We start from the raw sequence: 22,131 nt of genomic DNA on the forward strand, positions 1-22,131 counted from the left end.
GCCTTTTCAATAATTTGTCTTATTACATATTTATGTGATCGATAGTGTTGTAATTTTTTCTGAATTCTTATTTTGGAGGTCAGAAAAAATCAGGATTGTTTTGTATTTTGTTGCTAATGATTTTTGTAAAAATTTTGTATATTATTGAAAGGAGACAGTAATTTTGAGTATCTTCTCTGCTCTCTGTTTAAACTGTAGCAGGGATAGTATTATTCCAAATCTTTCATTTTCTCTTCTATCTTAGACAGGATGTATAAATTTTACTTAATATGGTCATGACTGGTTTATCACTGGCTTTCAGAACTTCTTTTGTTATCTCATTTTCACCTGGTATCTTTCCACTATGATGTCGTCCATCATACTGAAATTCTTCTTTTAATACATCAGGGCATATTTCTTCCTCTTCCATTTTGGGTATTATATTTTTTATTTTCATATTGGTTTAAGTCTTGGAAATCACATAATTTGGTATAGAAGGATTCTGTTCTTTGTCTTGAATTAGTACTCCATTTTCATCTTTAAGGGCTATTCATTTATTTTGATCTTTGAGATGCTCTCTTTTCACTCCTTTTAGTTTCATATTTTCTAATTCTATTGTAATTCTGGGTTTCCTTGTTCTGAAGTTTCTAATTTCCTGTGTTATCCTTTTCCTTATTGTTTTACATTGCTCTGAGAATTCTGTTTTGCTTCTCTTGTTTAGATCTCTTTATTTCTCTTCTCTTTTTGAGAAGATTTAACGATTCTTCAGATAATTTTCTCTCATCCTTCTTTTGATTATTTTCACCAATCTCTCTGGCATTATTTAGTAGCGTCTTGGTTATTGTTTGGTAGTTTTTATCCAAGTCTTCATTCATGTCACTTATAAAACTTACTAAATCTTTTTTTCAGATTTGGTAAATTAATATTCTCTTACTTTTAATCAATGTCTGTCTTTCCCATCTTTTGTTAATAACAGATATAATATAAATAGTTTCAATACAAGTAGTGGTCACTATCTGTATTGAAACTATTTATTATATCTGTATCTTGGACAATATATTTTCTGTTGGTTAAAATATATATTTCATTAAACACCTCCTTTTGGATTTTGGTGTGTCCATTGTTGTTATTTTTGAAAAAAAAGTATTTATTATGTAGAAATGTCTGCTTTCAGCAAATTTTATCAATCTTTCTCCATTTCCATTCCTCTTACTTAGTCCATAATTTCCAATTGCTGCTAGGTGTGCATTGCTTATACTCACTTTTACTATTGAAATTCCCCATCAAGATCATAAAGAATGTATCATTCCTATTTAATAGTTGGTCTAGTATTTCATAAAATGCATCTATTTCTTCCTCTGAGGTTGGTGCATAACTTGTATAATTCTTAATTTATAATATCTTTATTTTAAGGTAGAGTTCTGTTGTTTGTGATGTATTTTATCACTTGTATTTGATTTGTTATGGAATAGTTAATTGGGAAGCCAATTCCTACCTGAGATCTTGGATTATCACTATAACTATAATATAATGTCCATTCTTCAGATATATTTATTTTCTCCAAGTTTCACTCAATCCAGGGATATCCTATTTTATTTTTTCTGTTTCCAGTAATAATAATTCTTGTCTTGTTTGTCCTAATAATTATCCACAGTTTTTGGTATACTAACTCATATGGAAAGAATTAAAAAAAAAATTCCTTTCATCCTTGATTGGATTAGTGCCTTAACTTTTAAATTGGGATTAATAAAAATAATTATCAATTTTATTTTGTTACCATATGCATGCTGTATATAAAAAACATACTAAAGGTTTAGTTTATTAAATTTCATGATCATGATATTAGATTTATTTTTATGTGTAAATGCATAAGTTTTTTTTTCTCCCCATTTACCACTAGGTTGTTGATTCCAGACATTCCTTCTGTACTGACCCTCAGAAACTCACATTGGAAGGTATCACACAGAGGGTTATGAATGTATGTAAAACCTTTGACAAAATTCAAGAGGACAAGGTATGATGTATATGAATAGTCTCATATAATGTAATTTAATTATAAATTTCTGTTTTCTTCATTTATTGAAGAACTTTATCATTCAGAACTTTTTATTTTGTTACTCCCACCTATGAAAGGTGGGCGTATACTATAGGTGTAAACCTATAGTATACGCCCACCATAATATACTATAGGTGTAAACCTATAGTATATTATTACATTGGATGGGTTAAGGTTTTATTTTGGTAATTTTTTATTTTTGTATTTTTTTCTTTACATAAGACACCAGATTCATCTCCTACCTAAAGACTTACAAACATCCATGGCAGGATTTGAACCTATAGCTTGTTGGCAGTTATGATAACCACACAGCAATTAGGCTGATTTTAATTTTCTATAATTTTCTGAGGTCTTGCTGTGGAATGTGAATCTTACCATGGGCCTGGATGGAATGTCCATAGGAGCTAGATGAATTTCATTGTTGACAAGACTACCTTGCTTATTGGAGATATAAATTGATTTAAAACTCCATAGTTGGTCTCTATAACTTTAAACATATTCATACTAATTTTTTTTTTATCCCGCACACAAGAACACAGGAATCTATAGCAATAGCACATTGGTGCCATGTGTGAGGTGCAGATGAGAGTTGAGAAAGAAGAAATTTATTCACATTCTTCTTAAAGAGCTGTAGGTTGAAATTGTTGGGAAACATATCATGAGGAAGGTTGTTCCAGAAGACAAAAGTAGATGGAATAAATGAGGAATAGGAGAAGCAAGTTTGATGAGTTTATAGTACTGTAAAGAGATGTTTGACAGTCGCTACTCTTGTTTTAACAGGCCTAACAGCAAATGGAGGAGTGATGCTTGCCAGTTCACTGGAGCAGTGACCATACCTGTAGGATAGTCACTGCTTGATGAGATAGAGGTTAAAGCAAGCCTGTGAGGGGAAAGGTCATCTATGAACTGAATTGCTCTCCTCTGGACAGCAAGAATTTTTAAATAGGTTTTAAGTTCACCGCCCCTAATATGTGTACAGTATTCTAAGAATGGGGAGATTTGGGATTTATATATTTAGTAACTGAGTGGATATGAAATAGCTTCTTGAACAGAAAAGAATGATTAGTATTTTAGAACCTGAGGAAACTATTGATATGATGTGTTTGTGCTAAGAGAGATTGGTAGTAAATGTCAGTCCTAGAAGAGAGAAAGAGAATGTTCATCCTGTCTGATGATGTATTAATGAGAATGAAGGAAGGTGAGCTGAGATCCCTTGTGCGAGAGAAAAGGCAGGGCTGCATTTTGGTGGTATTGAAGGTGACTAAGTTATCCTTGCTCATTGAAGGATAGTATGCTTATCAGTGTTTAAGGCACTGGTTGCAAATCTTGATGTAAGGGATGTCTGGGAACCACATGGTTTGTGAAAGGAGTAGGATGAGTGGAGAGTGCTATTGTCAGAAAAGCTGTGGATAGGATTTGTAATGGTTGAGAGTAGGTCATTTATGCATAAGAGAAAGAGGATAGGAAGAGAACGGAGCCTTGCCATAAGAGAACAATGCCATCCACCCCAACACACAATTAACAACCAGAGAGAAAGGGTAGCTATCCAGTACAGAAGGAAGGCAGTTTGCAAAGCAGACCTTCATGTCAAACACAATGAAAAGTCTTGGAAATGTCAAGGACAACACCATATGTTTCTCTGAACTTTTCCATGGCACTCACCATTAGCACGTACCAGTGGTGAATGATGTAGGCTAAGATATCAGCTGTGGATCTGGATTAGTGGAATCTATACTGGTAGTTGCTGATTAACTGGTGAGCTTTTAGGTAGTGAAGAAGTTTACCATTGATAACTTTCTCCATTATTTTGGAGAGGATTACAGACCAATTCAAAAATTATACTATCCACAATACCGATATCTGTAGTATCCACAATCTCAAAGGTTATTGAAATCCTAATAAAAAAATGCTTAAATAGCTATTTAAATACATCCTTTTACGTAATTAATCAGTATGGGTTTAGATCTAGATACAATACCAAAAAAGTGCTATTGGAGTTTCATAAAATGGTCTGTAGTGGAATAAATAAAGAAATGCACACAGCAGCCGTTTTTCTTGATATAGCTAACGTGTTCGACTGTGTTCATCATGAACTATTGCTACTTTGAACTTTGGAACATCATGAACTTTGGAAAATGTCCAAATATGGCATTAAAGGAATTACTAATGACTGGTTCAGATCCTATCTGAATAATAGAAAAAAATATATACCAACTATGGCATATTTAAAAGTGCAACAAAAATAATAAATATGGAGTCCCGTTGTAAACGTATGTCTTTTTTTGTTCCCTTTGTATATCTTATGCTTTTATTTAAACTTTTATGCTCTACTTCTTTTCGCTGCTATCTCTATCAATTATTTTAATCCTTCTCTAAATTATCCTTGTCTTAACTTTCTCTATCCTTTATTTTTCTTTTATCTCTATTTATATTATTATATTATTATTATTATGTGACACCTCCAGGGAGTTCATACTCTCATTGAGGGAGAGTGTGCCAACAGCATTGAACGATTGATCTCCTTCCAACTACTAACTGTGTTCAAACTTGCTTAACTTTTTGCGTGAGCCATTAGTAGTAGCAGAGGCTCTACCAATTGACCAACCTTTTACTCTATTTTACATTATGCTCTACCTTTATGCTCAATTTACTTTACTTGCTTTATTACTCTATGCTCTATTCTTACTTTACTCTTTACCTAAATTACTACTGGTTACCTAATTTCCAATACCTTGGGAAATTTATTTAATGTTATGACTGCACCACCAAGACTCCCCTTTATGGGTATTAAATATAATTAGGATTACCTGCAGTATCTCTTTAGATCTATCTCAAGCGTTATTGACAGTCATTGCTACTCTTATCTAAATTTGCACACAGGTTCACATTTATTTAGAAACAGTGCATTGGATTAAGGATCAGTGAATACACATTCTTTAACATAACAAACATATTTATTAAACTATGATGCAATAACACAGTTTAATGAATGAATTGGCTCTTCAAAATTTTTAAGCTAAGAATTAAATTATCTCATACATTGTACATACATAACACATGCAGCAATACCATCATATACTTCAAACAACAAGTTTCTCATATCTAATTACACCAATTTTCCTTAGCCTCTTAGTCCGGAACAATCATAATTTAACTTTATCAGTGTCCCGCCGAATATATATATGCTTCAAGCAACAAGTTTACCATATCTAAATTAATACCAATATTTCTTTAACCTCTTAGTCCGGAACATATAACCACACATTAAGTTTGGAATTGTCCTGCCAAATATCAGTTAATCTTCCGAAATGTTAAACATTCACATAAAGGTTGTACTCACGGTTCTTCTCTTGACACGTATATCTGAACTGGCTCTTTCATCTCTTATCTGGTTCCACTGACTTCTCTTCTGTCCTGCATCTCACCATTCGTGCGGGCTTCTTTTTCTTTAGCGGTGTCACATTTTGAAGGGTTTCCGGGACTTGGAGCACACAACACCGAAACTGATTGCTTCTCCATCTTGGGCCTCAACATTCATGCAGGCTTCCTTTTCTTTAGCTCCATCGCATCCTGGAAGATTTTCGGGGATTTGAGCATATCTTACCAATACTGCTTTTCCGTCCTGGGCCTTAACATTCGTGCAGGCTTCTTTCCTTTAAGGCCATCCCATTGTGAAGAATTCCCAGGACTTGATGCATATTACGGTTCGACTTCTCCTTAGACATTTCCCTACTTCTCTTTGGACGTCCAACAGACCTGCGATGCTGGATTCTGAGACACTATGAGTGGAGACTGTGTTTCCTTCTGCATTTCTGCATACCTGCTTCCTTCCTCGTTTCTGCCTCTGCGGACTGGCATACTGCCGTTGCATCACTGCATGCTGCATCCACCTACTACATACTGGATCTGCTGCCTTCGGATACCTCGATAAAAAGCCCCTGGATCTTTTCTTGATCCTTTCTTATACTTCCTCTTGCAGTCCCTGGATTAAGATTTGAGAACCCCTAACATTCCTGCGCAAAAGGTTGGATGTGACCTTCAGAGTTGTTGATTACTTCTTTTTCCCCCAGAATGCACAAAAACAATCTTATTCGTTACATGTGAGAGATTCTTAGTTCTTTGCCGCCTGCTGTTGCATTGTCCTTGAGACATGCATTAGGTTAAGCTTCGAACAGTTGAAGGCATTTTACAAACAAAGCTAAGCTCTTTCTTTGAAATGGAATCGCTTAAAATGACAGGCCGCTTTCTAAGGCATTGCCCTCGAAATACACAGTTTAACATTCCTACCTTTTCAATACATACTTGCTTGGTTACAGTAAATATACACTTTATATTCAAAATTCCATAATCAGCATTAAATTACAGTATCCTTCTATGTACACTATTTGTGACCTCTGTAAAAGTCGATGCAAAGTTGAGAAAAAATTTCCTATTGCATCGTAAGGGTCAATACTAGGACCCATCCTATTTTTAATATATGTTAATGATTTATTTAAATACAAACTTTTTGGCAAAATGGTATCCTTCGACGATGACACGATACATTAATATACACCGAAACAATCCTTGAAGATCTAAAAAATTTGATTAATAATGATATGTTAAAACTAAGTAAATGGTTTAGCAATAATGGACTTAACATTAATACCGATAAAACAAGATATATGAATTTCATGTTAACAGATAAGCTAGACCACAATATAACCATAAAATGATCAAAAAAACAAAATCAGTCAAGTATTTGGGTCTCCATGTCGATAGCAATATGAAGTAGAACTCCCACACCACTTTCTTAACAAATAAGTTTAGGTTCATAATTAACAGAATATATTATGTTAAAAAATTTGTAAATGCAGCATTCTTAAGATGCTTATACTATTCCTGGATAAATTCCTCACTGCAATATGGCATCACCTGTTCGGTGGCGATTATTACAACAATCTGCTTCTATTAATAAGAATACAAAACAGAATAATTAGAGCCATAACCACTACCGACTTTGCACATTCAACCAACAATCTGTTTGTCATTCATAAAATTCTACCACTACAGAAACTATATCTCTATGGTTGTTTATTATACGTAAAAAGGAAAGCTGAAAGTTTCTTGGTATACAAAGTAGACTATGGATTATGCTGCAGCCGGAGCAGCCCTCATAAATTCTGTCACTGGACTCACAGTGACTGCTTCGAACTAATTTAATTCTCTAGTAAACCAGTGTGGCTATGGCCCTTGGTTGCACATAAATACACAAACTAACACTTTGTTTATCATTAAAACTAGTAACTTATAAACTATGAAAACTATCCGAAATGTATTTTACTCTATTTGTATATATAAGAAAACATTTAACTGTAACAAAATAAATAGCCAAAAATAAAGAAAATGATAAAGAAAAGCCAAAAATACCAAAAGAAAATGATAGTAATACTTGAATTGTATTGTATAATATTGTACATTGAATTGTAAAGCTTGAATTGTATAATATAAATATCTTGTATACATGATGGGAATGATAATAAAACTTTAACTAAATGGGGGGAAAAAAGGATTGAAGGGATGCAATTGGTCGGTAGTTGGACAGTAGGTTTTTGTCTTCCTTTTTTGAAATTGGTTGGATATGTTAGTTTTCATGAGATGGGATAGGTACCAGCTAAGTATTGAAGAGATGATGAGGATTGGTGTTAGCTCTCAAGCACATTTAAATGTAATTCGGATGTTGTGCCATCAGGACCAGATGACTTTGTAGCATTCAGGTTGTTTAATATTCTTTGTCATCATCATCATAACACTAATTATGGGTTCTCATAGACAGGCTTATACGTTGGTTATACATTATTAAAACACTTAAGGAATTGAACAACGTAGTTAAGAATATAAATTAAATTAAACTTTAATAAATATTTCCGATATTTCGGCAATGTCACGTTGCCATCTTCTAAAGGAACTTACAAAAAAAAGCACGTGCACGTAGGCACTACAACACAGTAATTGGGAATGAAGCTATTGTTTTCCTAAAAGTCCTGATGGTGCCCTCTAGCGGGCTAAGTAGGTGTTCTTGGCCGTTGGGCTGAAGGTCTGCTGATGTAAGCCTCCCAAATTTGGGGCGCTCGCATACAACCAAATTTGTTGAGGTTTGGAGAATTTCTTAGGGCTGAGGCTAATTCCATAAATAGTCTTTTTAATTTGTATTTGCTACAGTGTATTACTGTAGCTTTCTTCCACCATATTCTGTGGCATGTATCCAGAGCATGGTCTGCAAGACCAGAATGGCTGTACTTGTGAAAACGGATGTAGTCCTTGTGTTCAGAAATTCTGATATTCGCTGTCCTGCCTGTTTGGCGAAAGTAAGACAGTTTACAACTGCAAGGGACTTGGTAGGTCTAGGGGAAGTGGTTGGTCTTTAGTGGAGCGGATAAGGGATGCCAATTTTCTGTAAGGTCTGTAGCAGGAGGTCAGATCATGTTTCTTTAGGATTTTGGTAATCTTTTCCGAGGTGTCTCGGATGTAGGGAATGGTGATGGATTTAGAGGAATCCTTATTGTGGAGGGGGGGGAATCTGTGGTTTGTAACATGCACGTGCTTTTTTTTATAAGTTCCTTTAGAAGATGGCAACGTGACGTTGCCGAAATATCAGAAATATTTATTAAAGTTTAATTTAATTTATATTCTTAACTACGTTGTTCAATTCCTTAAGTGTTTTAATAATAACTAATTATGGGTGTAGACCATATTGGTCTGTTCTGGTCTCATTATCCATCCAATATCCTTTTTTCAGGTCTACTCTGCCTTCTCTTTCCAATCGGCTTATATTTTAGTATTTGTTTAGGAAGTCAGGTGTTGGCCATTCGGTTTACATGTTCAATCTATTTTTGTTTATAATTGTTTAGTTTTTCTTTTATTGATTTTGTTTTTAGTTCTTTTAAAATGTCTTCATTCCTTTTTTGATCTAATAATGTGTATTTTGCAGTTCTCATAAATCTCATTTCACTTGTTTTTATTCTTTGTTTATCTTGTTTGTTTATTGCCTAAATTTCACTGCCACATGATAATGTCGGCACTGCTAAAGTATTGTATATTTTCAAGCGTGTTTCTTTTTGTACTATATTTGGATTGGATGTTCTATTTATCAGGTCTATAATCTGTAAAAATTTTGAAGTTTTTAATTTTGTCTTTTTCTCCTTCATATGATATTTCACATCCAAGATAACTGAAAGTATTTATCTGTTCTATTATTTTATTATTAATAACTATTTTGTTTCTAACTGGAGTTTGTCCACAAAATGTGTCCAAAGATCAAATATTCTTCGTCTTTCTGCCAAAAGGCCACAGTAGGATATGGCACTCAATTATTGATATGGAAGTATTTGCCTTTGTCATCTATGCAGGAGTTAGAGGAAAAGAGTGATGTTAGGATGTCAGTTTTTTCCTTTAGGTGCTGTAACAGTGGTGCAATACCATCTGGATGGGAGAGAGAGAGAGGTGGGAGTGCACATGGACAAGTATTCTGCTAGTGGCTTTTATGAAATTGGATGTGGTAATCTGGTTGGATCTGGTCCTCCAGGTTGGGGGTTTTGCATAAGGCTGGTTACCTTACCAAGTAAAAAAATTTCTATAACTCAGATGCTGGAAATGGAAAATTCATCGGATCAAAACAACAGAAAGTGACCAAGAAAGAACAAAGGTAAATGATTAGGAATCTCGGACATTTTAAAAGTAGCCATGTGGAATATGCTAACCATAACGACAAAGGAATTAGAATTGGTAAAACTAAAAATATTAATATAGCCGTGATAACAGAAACAAAAAAGAAATTAAAGGGAACAAAAGATATTATGTTTTACTATGCTATAAGTCTAGTGGACCAACATATCAGAGCTTCTAGTGGTGTGGCCATTTTAATTGATAATAAATGGAAAAATAGAATACAGAAGTGCAGTTTTATAAATGATCAAATTATAACAATTAAATTAAAAACAAATAGAAGCTTCTTAAATATCATAGGAGTATATGCCCTTGAAGAAGGTAGGAATGAGGAACTACAAAAACAGTTAAATAAATGTAATAAAAATGACTATATATTAATTGCAGGAGATCTTAATGCTAGAGTTGAAAATAATCCAATCCCAAATGTCTTAGGATTATCTGGAGAAATTATGGAGAACTATTAGGCTTCTGTACTTTCAATAATTTTAAAGAACCAATGCTTTTTTTTTCAAAAAAAAAAAAAAATATATATGGCAGAGGAACAAGATCTCTAATTGATTATATCATTACTAATCAGAAACTAGTTCCACATGTGAGAGCTGTACATGTTTACAGAGGAAGTGAAATTTTCTCACATCATTATTTAGTAGACTCTAAAATAGAAATATTAGCGAAATGGAGAAAGCAAATAAAAAAAAAAACAAGAACTAGAACAAATATACAAAGTATATCTGCTACAAAAAGAAAGTATTAGAATGTTATATCAATTATGATTAACAGATTACCTAAAAGAAGCCCAAATCAGTGAATATATATAGAAGAATAAAAACTTTAATAAAGATAATCTGTAAAGCAACCTCTGAAATACTTGGAAAGAAAAAAGTATTAAAAAAAAAACGTTAAAAATCTGGAACACATATCAAAAATTCAATAAAAGAAAAACAAATAGCATACAAATCACTCCTTCAAACACATACAAAGAAAACAGAAAAAGTATACAAAAACAAAAGAAATGTAGCTAAAACCATAGTACAGAAAGCTCACTAAGATTTTTGAGACAGATTTATTAATAATATAGAAGATTTACTGTCATGTTGTACCATCATTTTATTTGTGGTTTAAGCCAATAAGAATACAATTTGGTCAGCTAAATCCCAAATTGCTAGCCCATCCTGGTTTGTTCAATATCCAGGTATATATCTAACAGTGTGCACCATGAGAAGGTGAGGATTGGACATTAGGTCAGAAGCCCTGGTTTGGTTCTCCTTCTTTTCCAGATTCCATCAGGAATATTAGGAGTCTGTAAATGCTTTCCATCAGTTCCTTATCCTTGCTATTGGTCTTAGTTCAGCAAAACTCTTCTTTTTCTCATATTCTATTAAAGTTGATCTCTTGCATGTATTTTTAGGAAGGCCATGCTTTCTCTTTCCTCGCGGATTCCATTCCTGGGTTGCGTGACAGATTTCTTCATCATCTTTCCTCATTGTATGTCCAATCCATCTAAATTTTCATTTTCTGATTTCAAGGTTGACTTTTTGCTGATTTGTTCTTTTCCAGAAGTTTTCGTTAGTAATAATTTCTGGTCACCAAATTCAAAGTATGCTCTGCAGACATTGGTGTATGAATATTTGTAGTTTTTTTTTTTCTTTGTATTTCCTTTGAAATCAGCCACATTTTGCATCTATATAAAATAACTGATTTAATTCATGCATTAAATATTTTTAATTTTGTATCTGTGAATATTTTTCATTTTCCAAATTCTACTAAGTTTAGCATGTGCATCTCTTGCCTTTTGAATCCTTATGTCACCATCTCTAGTTGCTCCTGCATCTGCAGATAAAACATTGCTGAGATATGAAAAATGTGAAACAGTTTCGATTTTTCCATTTTCAATTGTGCCTTGTTCACATTGATTCATACTTCTTTTGTTTTGTTTGTATTTATTTTCAAACAGACTCTCAGTGATTCTTCTTGTAATGTGGTTTGTTTGTTTTGGATGTCTGAGCAATTAGACATACATCATCTGCATAGTCTAGATCACCCAAAGTTTTGTTTATTTTCCATGATATTCAAAGTTTATTTTTCACTTGGTTAGAATATAATAAATTTAGTTTAATCCTTTATCCAAGTGTGAGCAAACAAAGTTTGTGCCTGAAAGTATCTTCAGGACTGGGGTAAGGTGGTACAACACCAGGGCGACTCCTTGCAAAGGTGGAGCAAGCTACCACACTCCTATCTCAGTATCTCCCATAATGCAAAACACATCTCCTTGCAGATATGTCTAATGTTATGCATTAAGAGAAGGGCCACTACCCAGACTAGTTTTGACCTTTATTGAGGTCTCTTCAGTGGAGATACCAGCCAGAAGCATTAGCAAGGTCATCTCCACCTATAGGAGTTGCCAACTCATGACAACATTAAAATGGTGTGCCACCTTTTTAATAAATTACTCTGGATTTAGAGAAAGATGTTGAAAGTTTATTTTTCACTTGGTTAGAATATAATAAATTTAGTTTAATCCTTTATCCAAGTGTGAGCAAACAAAGTTTGCACCTGAAAGTATCTTCAGGACTGGGGTAAGGTGGTACAGCACCAGGGCGACTCCTTGCAAAGGTGGAGCAAGCTACCAACACTCGTATCTCAGTATCTCCCATAATGCAAAACATGTCTCCTTGCGGATATGTCTAATGTTATGCATTAAAGAAGAGACATATTGTGCATAGAAGAGACCTCAATAAAGGTCGAAACTAGTCTGGGTAGTGGCCCTTCTCTTAATGCATAATATTAGACATATCTGCAAGGAGATGTGTTTTGCATTATGGGAGATACTGAGATAGGAGTGTTGGTACCTTGCTCCACCTTTGCAAGGAGTCGCCCTGGTGTTGTACCACCTTACCCCACTCCTGAAGATACTTTCAGGCGCAAACTTTGTTTGCTCACACTTGGATAAAGGATTAAACTAAATTTATTATATTCCATGATATTCCTTTGACATGTTTCATTGCTGTCTGTTTTAGAACTTGATCTAGCACTGGTATAAATAATAAGGGAGACAGCAGACATTCTTGTTGCACTCCAGATATAGTTTGACAGGGTTGTATCAGATATCCATCATATAGCACCTGGCATTGGAATTTGTTATATCCTTCCTGTATGAGGTTTATTATCTTCTGGGGCATTTCTTTGTTTTGAAGTGCATTCCACACATAATCTCTAGCAAATGAAATTGAAGGTTTTTTCATAATCCACAAACAACAAATATAAAGGAGAGTTAAATTCACCCTACTGTTCGATTATTATCCTTAAGATGTTAATGTGGTCTATTTGGCCTAAAACTAGACTGCTCTCTCCTCATGTCCTCATCTATCCCCAATTATTAGTTTCCCAAATCTCCTTTCTTTGGTATTTTTACTATTATTCCTGTATTCCAATCCCTAGGGAATGTCTTTTTCCCAGATATCTTGGAATAGTGGGTAGAGCTTTTTGTAGTTTTACGACATAATTTTCACAACATCTGCTGCTTTCCCATAGCTTTTTTTTTTTTAATTTGCAATTTAGATGGTGGGCTGGTATCAATTTTAATGGATTTCAAAAATAAAATTTCAGATCTTCATTTGGACGTTTCTGATATCGTGATCAGTTTAGATGTTGTTTCTTTATTTAGAAATGTGTCTCTTTCTGAAAGCATTGAATTACTACAACAGGAATTTCCTTCAGACATTGTAAACGTATTTGATTTTGTAATACATTCTGGTTATTTTTCCTTTAAAAATAAGTTGTATCAACAAATTGAAGGAACAGCAATGGGCAATCCTCTTTCTCCTGCTATCTCCAATTTCTTTATGGAACATTTTGAACAACGTATCTTTGACAACATTTCTCCCGGACCTACTCATTGGTTCAGATATGTCGATGACATTTTTGCTGTATGGAATGGCTCTTCGGATGAACTTTAACAATTTCTCGCTATGTTAAACGCACTTCATCCTAGGATCAAGTTTACCCTATAAGTAGAATCAAATAAGCAGTTAGCCTTTTTAGATCTTCTAATTCTTCGCCAACCAGATGGTAACCTACATTTCTCAGTTTATAGAAAGAAGACTCATACAGGCCATTATATCCATGCGGAATCTCATCACCATCCTAGTCAAAAGGCAGGAACCAATAAAACACTGGTTCATCTGGCCCACTCCTTTTATTCTTCAGACAATCTTTTACAGAAAGAACTGCATATATTACTTCTTCCTTTCTATCTAATGGCTATAAGAACTGCTTCATTAAAAGAACTTTGAGTAATTTCCTTCAGACATTGTAAACGTATTTGATTTTGTAATACATTCTGGTTATTTTTCCTTTAAAAATAAGTTGTATCAACAAATTGAAGGAACAGATAACTTTGAGTAGTTTTAATGTCTTCCTCTTCAAACACAGAAGAAATAACATACATTCCTATCCCTTATGTACAAGGCATCAGTGAACATATAGCAAAAGTTTTAAAACCACTGAATATTTTTGTTGCCTTTCGACCGTTTAGAAAAAAAAGCTCCACTTTCTCACTTCTCTTAAGGACAAGCTTCCACATCTTAATCATCCAGGTGTCTACCAGACTCCGTGCTCTTGTGGATTATCTTATTTCGGACAGATGGGAAGATCTGCCTCTATTCAGCTAGAAGAACACCAATCTTATATTGAATACTATAAATCTGAAAAGTCTGGACTTGCAGAACATGCCATCTTCACTAGATATAGAGTTCACTGGAGAACGACAAGAGTTCTTCACAAAAGTCGGTTCCTCATGGAACGTCTTTATAAAGAAACGTGAAACTCTGCTTCATTCTCCTAACTTAAACAGATCCGACGGTTTACATCTGTCCCCTTTATGGGAGATAGTACTTTACAAATCAGCTAATCTTTCCTAACTTTTTATTGTATTGATTTTTTTTATTATTTTTATATATTTCTTATTTTTTTAGGAAATTTATTGACCTTTTTGGTTATCTTACACCAGCTACTTAGGTGATGCTTTTTGGAATTGTCAGTTATTGTTTAATTTGAGCTTAATATGCACTGAAGATGTATAATTATATACTATTAAATAATCTAATCTTTGTACATGAGTTTTTTCCATTATTAATTTTGTAGCGAAATTTACTTTTGATTTATCACAGACTTCAGCATTTTGTAATTTAGCTGTATCAAATTTCCATCTCCCTTAATGATTTTTTCGAATATATAATGGCATAAATCTTATTATTAAGTGATGAGCTGAGCCAATATCAGCATGTCTTTTATTTTGGACATCTAGTAACATTTTCCTGGATCTTTGGCTGATGGCCAAAGATCCAGGAAAATGTTACTAGACATGTTACCAGGAAAATGTTACTAGACAAAACACAGAATCATATGTTTGATTCTGTGTTTTGCCATCTGGTGACACCCAGGTTACTTTATGTATTTTCTTATGCTGGAAGATTGTGCTACCTCTTACTGTTATATTTGCCACACAGTTCCACCAACAGTTCACCATTTACATTTCTCTCTCCCAAACCATGCTTGCCCATTACATTCTCCAGCCCTTCATTATTTGTACCAACTTTAGCATTGAAGTTTCCCATGAGACGTATACTCTCGTTGCCATGTCTCATCATCAACAAGGTCTTATCAAGCAGACTGTGAAACTTTTCTTTTACTTCAAAGGATGCATTCTCAGTTGGGGCATAGCACTGAACAATTCTTAGTCTTCCAAATTTAGTTTTAAGATTATTATTGTTACTATTATTATTCGTTCTGATACCCAGTCATTGCTTGACTAAATCTTTTGCTCATGAGCATTCCAATTCCATATTGATGTATATCAGTTATATTAGGCATCCCTGAATAAAGAAACACATTCCCACTGGGAAAATATATTCTACCAGTACCAATCTATCTTTTACTTCGCTAACCCCCAATAATTCAATTTTATATTTTTCCATCTCCTTTCTTAGTTGTGCTAGTTTTCCTTTGATAAAGTGTTTTAACATTCCATCAGCCAATTCGTGTCATAATTTTCCAAACTTTAGTCGATACCAAGGAGTGTCCGATTTCTGCATTTATCCAACTTGAAAACAATATTTAAATTTTTGGAGACTTGTGGGTTGTTAGCTCACAGAGTTCCTATTCTGGTGGTAGAGCTGCTATCTCAGCATCCAGACATGCATTTTATACACAAGCATTTACTCTCGTGTAGATATTTTGGTTATACCACCAATATCAGGTCACCAGAGCCTCATTTTTGATAACAGGTTTTTCCACGAGAAGGTAAGTGTGGTATTTGAGTGGTACAAGTTATATGTTATATAATCATGAAGTCAAGGACTTCATAATATTATGAAGTCCTTGACTGGTCGGTTCTCTGCATTCCTTTAAAGGCTATGTGGAGGTCTCCTCTCAGTTATATAGCTTTGACCCTTAAGCACCCCAGATTTATTATGTTTGCATAATAAATAGGGGCAGAGATAGACTCATGAACATGAAACCATACAGAGAGCGACCAGTCTTTTAGCCATTCTGTCACCTTGATAGTGCCTCCTGCATACTACTCAGACTCCCTCACCAGGCATGACCTGGCAGTGGGATTGTGCACCAGTTGACCGGGAAGCCTCCTGAATCATTACTGACCAGTTCGGCTACGTATACTATCTGGCAGCTGGCCTGCATTACCACTGTTTTAACTGCTGTATCCTCGAAATGGAGGAGGATCTGGATCTCTAAGCATATTAGTCATGTCCTTGCAGTGTGAGTGATACCCTTCACTCGCACTGCATGGAGAAAAAAACGAGAGGGATGGAGGCAGAAACCCCTGCTCTGGAGCCAAACATAACATTCACCACTTCAGGCTCCTAATAATATTAATGTGTTATAGGTTTACAATCTTTTATGGGTGAGATTCATATTAAAAAAAGTAGTTTGGACTGAAGTTGAGTTATACATAAAAATATGATTGCAGTTTGCTTTCTCACATTCATCCTGCCTATTGCATGTTCAGTTTTCTAAAATATGTTTGGATGTTAAGCTGCATTAAGTTATTTTTCTGTATATGTCATTATAGCATGAATGGATATTGTATACTTCATTAAGAAAAATCAGTAAGAAAAAAGAGTAAATGCATTTATTCTTTTCATTATATCTTCTTTGTGCCCTGCAGCAGCTTCCTCACACAGTTTTCCTTATGGACTATAACTGCCTTATTCAAAAACCATATCGGTGGGTTTCTTTTTTCTTGACTATTTACCCACACCTATTCCTAGTTTGTTATAGTTTTCAAAGCATACATTGTGTGAGATTGATTATATATATATATATATAATCTTTAATAACTGCAAAGCTATTTTTTTGTGAGATGTGATTCTCTTACATTTAAAACAAAAGTGAAATAGCAGTATTTGGATTGAAGATTGATCTCATAGGGCATTGTCTATCAGCTGGCCTTGTAGTTTTTCAGGTGAGATGTCTTGTCTTGAGGAGGAAAGTATTCAAGTTTTTTTGAAGGCTGAAGAAGCTATGGATGATCTTCTTAAGGTGGTATACTCAAATCCTCTGAAAGATGCTATCCAGAAAAGGGCAAATTGATTAATTGATTCTTCCTTTATGTCTCAGATTCATTCCACTCACTCTTTCAAAGATATTTAACATTTTCCCAAAGACAGAAGCAGAGCATCTCTTGTTCTACTGAACTCACCACTATTGTTCTTCCTTCACTTTTCCCAAGACAGTAAGATTTCTCTTCCTCTTTTATTCTGTCTGTCTCCATTCTTTGGATTAGCCTCCCTCACTATGTCTTCCTCAAAGACTCAAACTTTTAGTTCAAGTTTTAGATGTGCTATAGATTTTTCAAATCTATAGCAGATCTATAGATCTGCTATAGATAGGGTGATAAATTCATGTTAATGTTATGCCAACTGATGGGCCTCTAGGTGACCCTTGGTTCTTTTCAGAAGAACCAAGGGTCACCTAGAGTTCTTCTGAAATAGATGATGGTTTGATAATTATTCTTTTTTTGGATTAGACTGAATATAAGTGTTCTCTCAAGCTGTAGAGTATAGATGCTAGTTGAGTGTGAATGATTATCGAGACAATATAGGATAGGTATAGTTCTGGAACACAAGTCTCAATCATAATTGAAGTGGATACCATCATAACCAGAAGTTGAGTTGATAGTCAGTCCCTTTTGGATGCCACTGTAGCACAAAACCAGAGATGACATGCAGTGAACCATTCTCATTATAGTGAGAGGTAATTTTCACCTTTATTATACTTAATTAACATTGAAGTATATTGTGCTCACTGTTTAGCAACAATCTCTTCTAATGTCTTCCCTTTTGATAAGAAATCTGCTCATCTAGTCATTCCTGCTGTCATTTTTTGTTTATATGCCATTGATATCCTTGTTCAACCAGTCTAATTAAAACTATGTAATGCTAAATTAAATACAGTTTTACAAAAATATTTTCCCTTTTATATAATGAATTCAAATTGTTTTTTTCTGCTTTCTATTCACTTTCTTCATGTAATTTATTTGTACACTAAATAACAAGTGTGCTGTTTTTTTAGGTTACTATGGAATCACATTTTTTAAATGAATTAGGATTGGATAGTCTTGATCATGTAGAACTTATAATGGCCATGGAAGATGAATTTGGTTAGTAGCCATTCTGTGTTTACTTACTTATTGAATTATTTTTATTTTTTTTTAAATATAAGCAGATTTAACTGTCATCTGTGAACAATCTTCATTCAAGGGTGGGTTTTTCTTAACGTTAGAAGTATTTATTTCGTATTCAAACATAAGTGGTACAGTAGTAAGTAATGGTACAACATTATTTACAACAAATTAGGATACATTACAAATGAGAAAGCTTAAATTTAGTAGGTAAATTATACAGGGAATAATAAGTAAAATATGAAGGAAAAAGAAACTATACAATAAATTATATACAATAAATATGGTCAGATATTCCTCCAGAATTTTACGAAATAAACTGCTCTTTCTGTGCAGGATATGGGGTCCTCTTTTGTGCAAGGTGAATGAAGAAGGGGGCAAGAAAAAGGGTGTTCCATGGACTGGGTTGTTCCATACAATTATCTGGTCCAGTAAGGTAGCCATTTGATGACGTTTTGTTTGCAGCATCCTGCCGTGAGAATTGTTATTATTATATGGCACATTTCCATGGAGTCCAGAGAACTTATCATGGGAGACCCATGCTAATGTTTATACACACAAAACCTATCACCTTTCCTTGAACTCATTCACTGTCAGAGCACTCGCGACTAATTCTGGCAATCCATTCTACTACTCATTTATCACTCTCCATGCAAAAGATTTAGTCTGCACACACTTACTAACCACACTTTTACACAACTTCCATGGATGACCTCCCCCCCCCCCCCAGTTCTCTATTTGTCATATACTGAAAAATTTCCTTTGCATCAATTTTATAAAACCCCTTCAATAACTTAGTTATTGAATATATATATCTCCATCCATCCATCATCAAGGCCCACTTTCTTAATTGGGTTGTGGGGACAGCAGCTGCAAGAGGGACTTCCAATGGTCACGATCCTCTACCATCAATCTCAGGTGATCTGGTGGGACTCCCAGACAAGTCCACCCAAGGTTTTGGATGTAGTCTATCCAGCGAGTCCTTGGCTGTTCGCGTGGCCTCCCACCTTGGCAAAGAGAGCCTGCTGGGAGAGCCTCTCTTGTGGCATTCTGACCAGGTGCCCATACCATCGTAACTGTGATCTCTCAACACGGAGAAGCAGTGGCTGAGTATTGAGAGTTTCCTGAATTGCAGAGCTTCTGACCTTTTCAAGTCTTGTCAGCCCACAACCCCTTGAAGGAACCTCATTTCAGCTGCTTGGATTCATGTCCGCATTCTTTCGGTCATTACCCAGCTCTCATGACCATAGGTGAGGATAGGGACATAGACTGTATTGAAGACAGCCAGCTTTGCCTTCTGGCTTAACTCTTCAATACTACCAAAAGGCCAAGCTCCCGCAATATTGCACTGCTGATCCAATTCGAGTAGCTCTACATCCCACTTACCATCACTCTTGAATATGGACCCAAGGTATTTAAACTTCTCCACCTGCCTCAGTGGGACTCCACTCACATGTAGAGTGCACTGGATGGTTGTCTCGAGACCACAAATGTTTCTGTTTTGGCCACGCGGATCTTCATCCCGGCTTCTGGACAAACAGCTACAAACCTATCCAGGGTCTGCTGAAGGTTATCTGTGGCAGAGCTAAGCAGAACTAGGTCATCTGCAAAAAGCAGACGTCACATGCTACGTCTTCCAATTCTGACACACTCACTGCTTCAGCTGTGCCTATCAATCCAGTCCATAAATATTATGAAAAGGAGGGGTGACAGAACACATCCTTGGCAGAGACCAATGGAGACTGTGAAAGTTTCAGACTTTGTGCTGTTTACCCTGACACAAAACTTCAGGCATTCATACAGTGACTTGTTGGCAGCTGAAACTTGGCCATCTACTCCAAATATTAGCTTGTCGCCAAAGCTTATCCTGAGGAACCCGGTCATATGCCTTCTCCAAGTTCACAAAACATGTGTAGACATTCTTGGCATATTCCCAAGATTTCTCAAAGCACCTAGCATATACTTTCCCAGGCAGGCTGAGCAGAGAGATGCCATGATAGTTGCTGCAATCTCTCTGGTCTCCTTTCTTGAAGACTGGTATTATTATGCCTGTCTGCTACTGCTTTGGTACTTGCCCAGATATCCAAGCAGCCTGACACACTCGAGTCAGCTGCCTCGAGAATACTGCCTCGATTTAAGGCTTTTATATATATATATGTTGGAGGTTTAATGGAATATTATCAGCACTGAGAAAGGATTAAAACTAATTTTAATACTTCCAATATTTCGTCTCGGTCACAGAGACATCTTCAGGGATTATAAACAATCTTTTGTAACAACATGCACACATACAATAGTGAGTGAAACTAGAGTCCTATCTAGGTGGTGCACCCTCTATGGGCATTAGCAGGTCAGCGTTTTGGTCACTCATCTCTAAATTCTCACCAACCTCTCCTGATCCCCCAAGAAACCCAGGTGTTCAGATCTGTGCACATTAGTCAAGATGGGCCAAATCATAGCCTTAGAGGGATAATAACTTCCCTTATCCTTACTTTGTTAGCCTGTTTTTCAACTTCCGAGTAATCCAGTCTTTTTCCAGAGTATTTTATCAACTTTTTCGATATGCCCTCTGGAATCTTTGTCCATCATTACCCCCAAATCCCTAGCCTCATCAATTTCTTGCAATCCAGTACCAATCAGTATGATACGGTGTGTAACCTTTTCAACCTGAACTGACAACTTATATTTTGCAACAATAAATTTACAATTATTACCTTTTGCCCAATTTATTTAAATCTTTCTGTAGAATGTGTACATCACCTTTAATTATGTTGTACTTGCTAGATTATGAGTATGAGTCTTTGTTCGCAAGTACAACAATCAAATTACCTTTATCAGGTCATCAATTTGCAGAGTGATGAATAAGAAAATGCCATTTTCTAACCTAGATTAGGAACACAACGATTACCTTATCATTTAAGGTATTAATTTTTATTAATTATTTATTAATTTTTAATTAGGTCCATAAAATTCATTTCATGAATTTTATGGACCTAAATCATTCTGTCATTGCCAATGTGACCACATTGCCCCTGATTGGTGAATGTGACCATGCAGTTTAGTTGGAATATTGTACAACATGAGGAATATTCTGTCAAGAAAGGGTATATGTGGAACTAGAAGGCAGGTGATTAAGCTTAGGAAGAAGCTTAAATCTGTGCCATGGCATAAAACACTGCAGGGTAAGGATGTTAATAGTGCTTGTGAGATAGTTAAGGGTCGTCTAGCAGAAGCAATATTAAATTGTATACCTAAGGTAAGGAGGGTTAATCAGGTAAAAGTTAGATGAACGAGTAATATCATTAAGCACGAACTGCAGAAAATGCTGTGGAGGGTATATGAAAAGAGAAAGGTGACCAGCATGGCAAGGAAGGCAAAATCACATTATGAGAAGAATATAGCCAAGCAGTCAAAGGAAAATTCTTTGACTGCTTGGAGTTCTTTTATTATGTGGCAAGTAAGAGGAAGATTAACCTTAATGAGCGATGGTCATGAAGTGAAAGAAGCAGATAAAATAGCTGAGTTACTGAGTGACCACTTTGCTAGGGTATATCATCCTAGTGAGGTTACTGCTTTAACATTTTAACATATATGGGAACAGAGGTGGATGGATTGGAGATTCTTAGGATATTATAGAATCTCAATGTAAATATGGTTGTTTTTGGATTAGATGGGATATCAGCTTGGG

General features: G+C 35.1%; 1 protein-coding gene across 2 annotated transcripts in view; it reads left to right on the forward strand.

The window, feature by feature from the left end:
- The window catches only part of LOC150097094 (acyl carrier protein, mitochondrial-like), an 86,228-nt gene that overhangs the window by 17,213 nt on the left and 46,884 nt on the right, over positions 1 to 22,131 (forward strand). For both annotated transcript variants that reach the window (XM_090407316.1, XM_090407315.1), the window contains exons 2-3: positions 1,880 to 1,993; positions 18,335 to 18,422. In XM_090407316.1, the coding sequence (XP_090263442.1) occupies positions 1,880 to 1,993; positions 18,335 to 18,422 (202 nt within the window). The remainder of the gene's footprint in view (positions 1 to 1,879; positions 1,994 to 18,334; positions 18,423 to 22,131) is intronic.

Source organism: Typopeltis vanoorti, chromosome 17, assembly GCF_054136105.1.
Source record: "Typopeltis vanoorti isolate ZY-2024b chromosome 17, IOZ_Tvanoo_1.0, whole genome shotgun sequence".
NCBI lineage: Eukaryota > Metazoa > Arthropoda > Arachnida > Uropygi > Thelyphonidae > Typopeltis > Typopeltis vanoorti.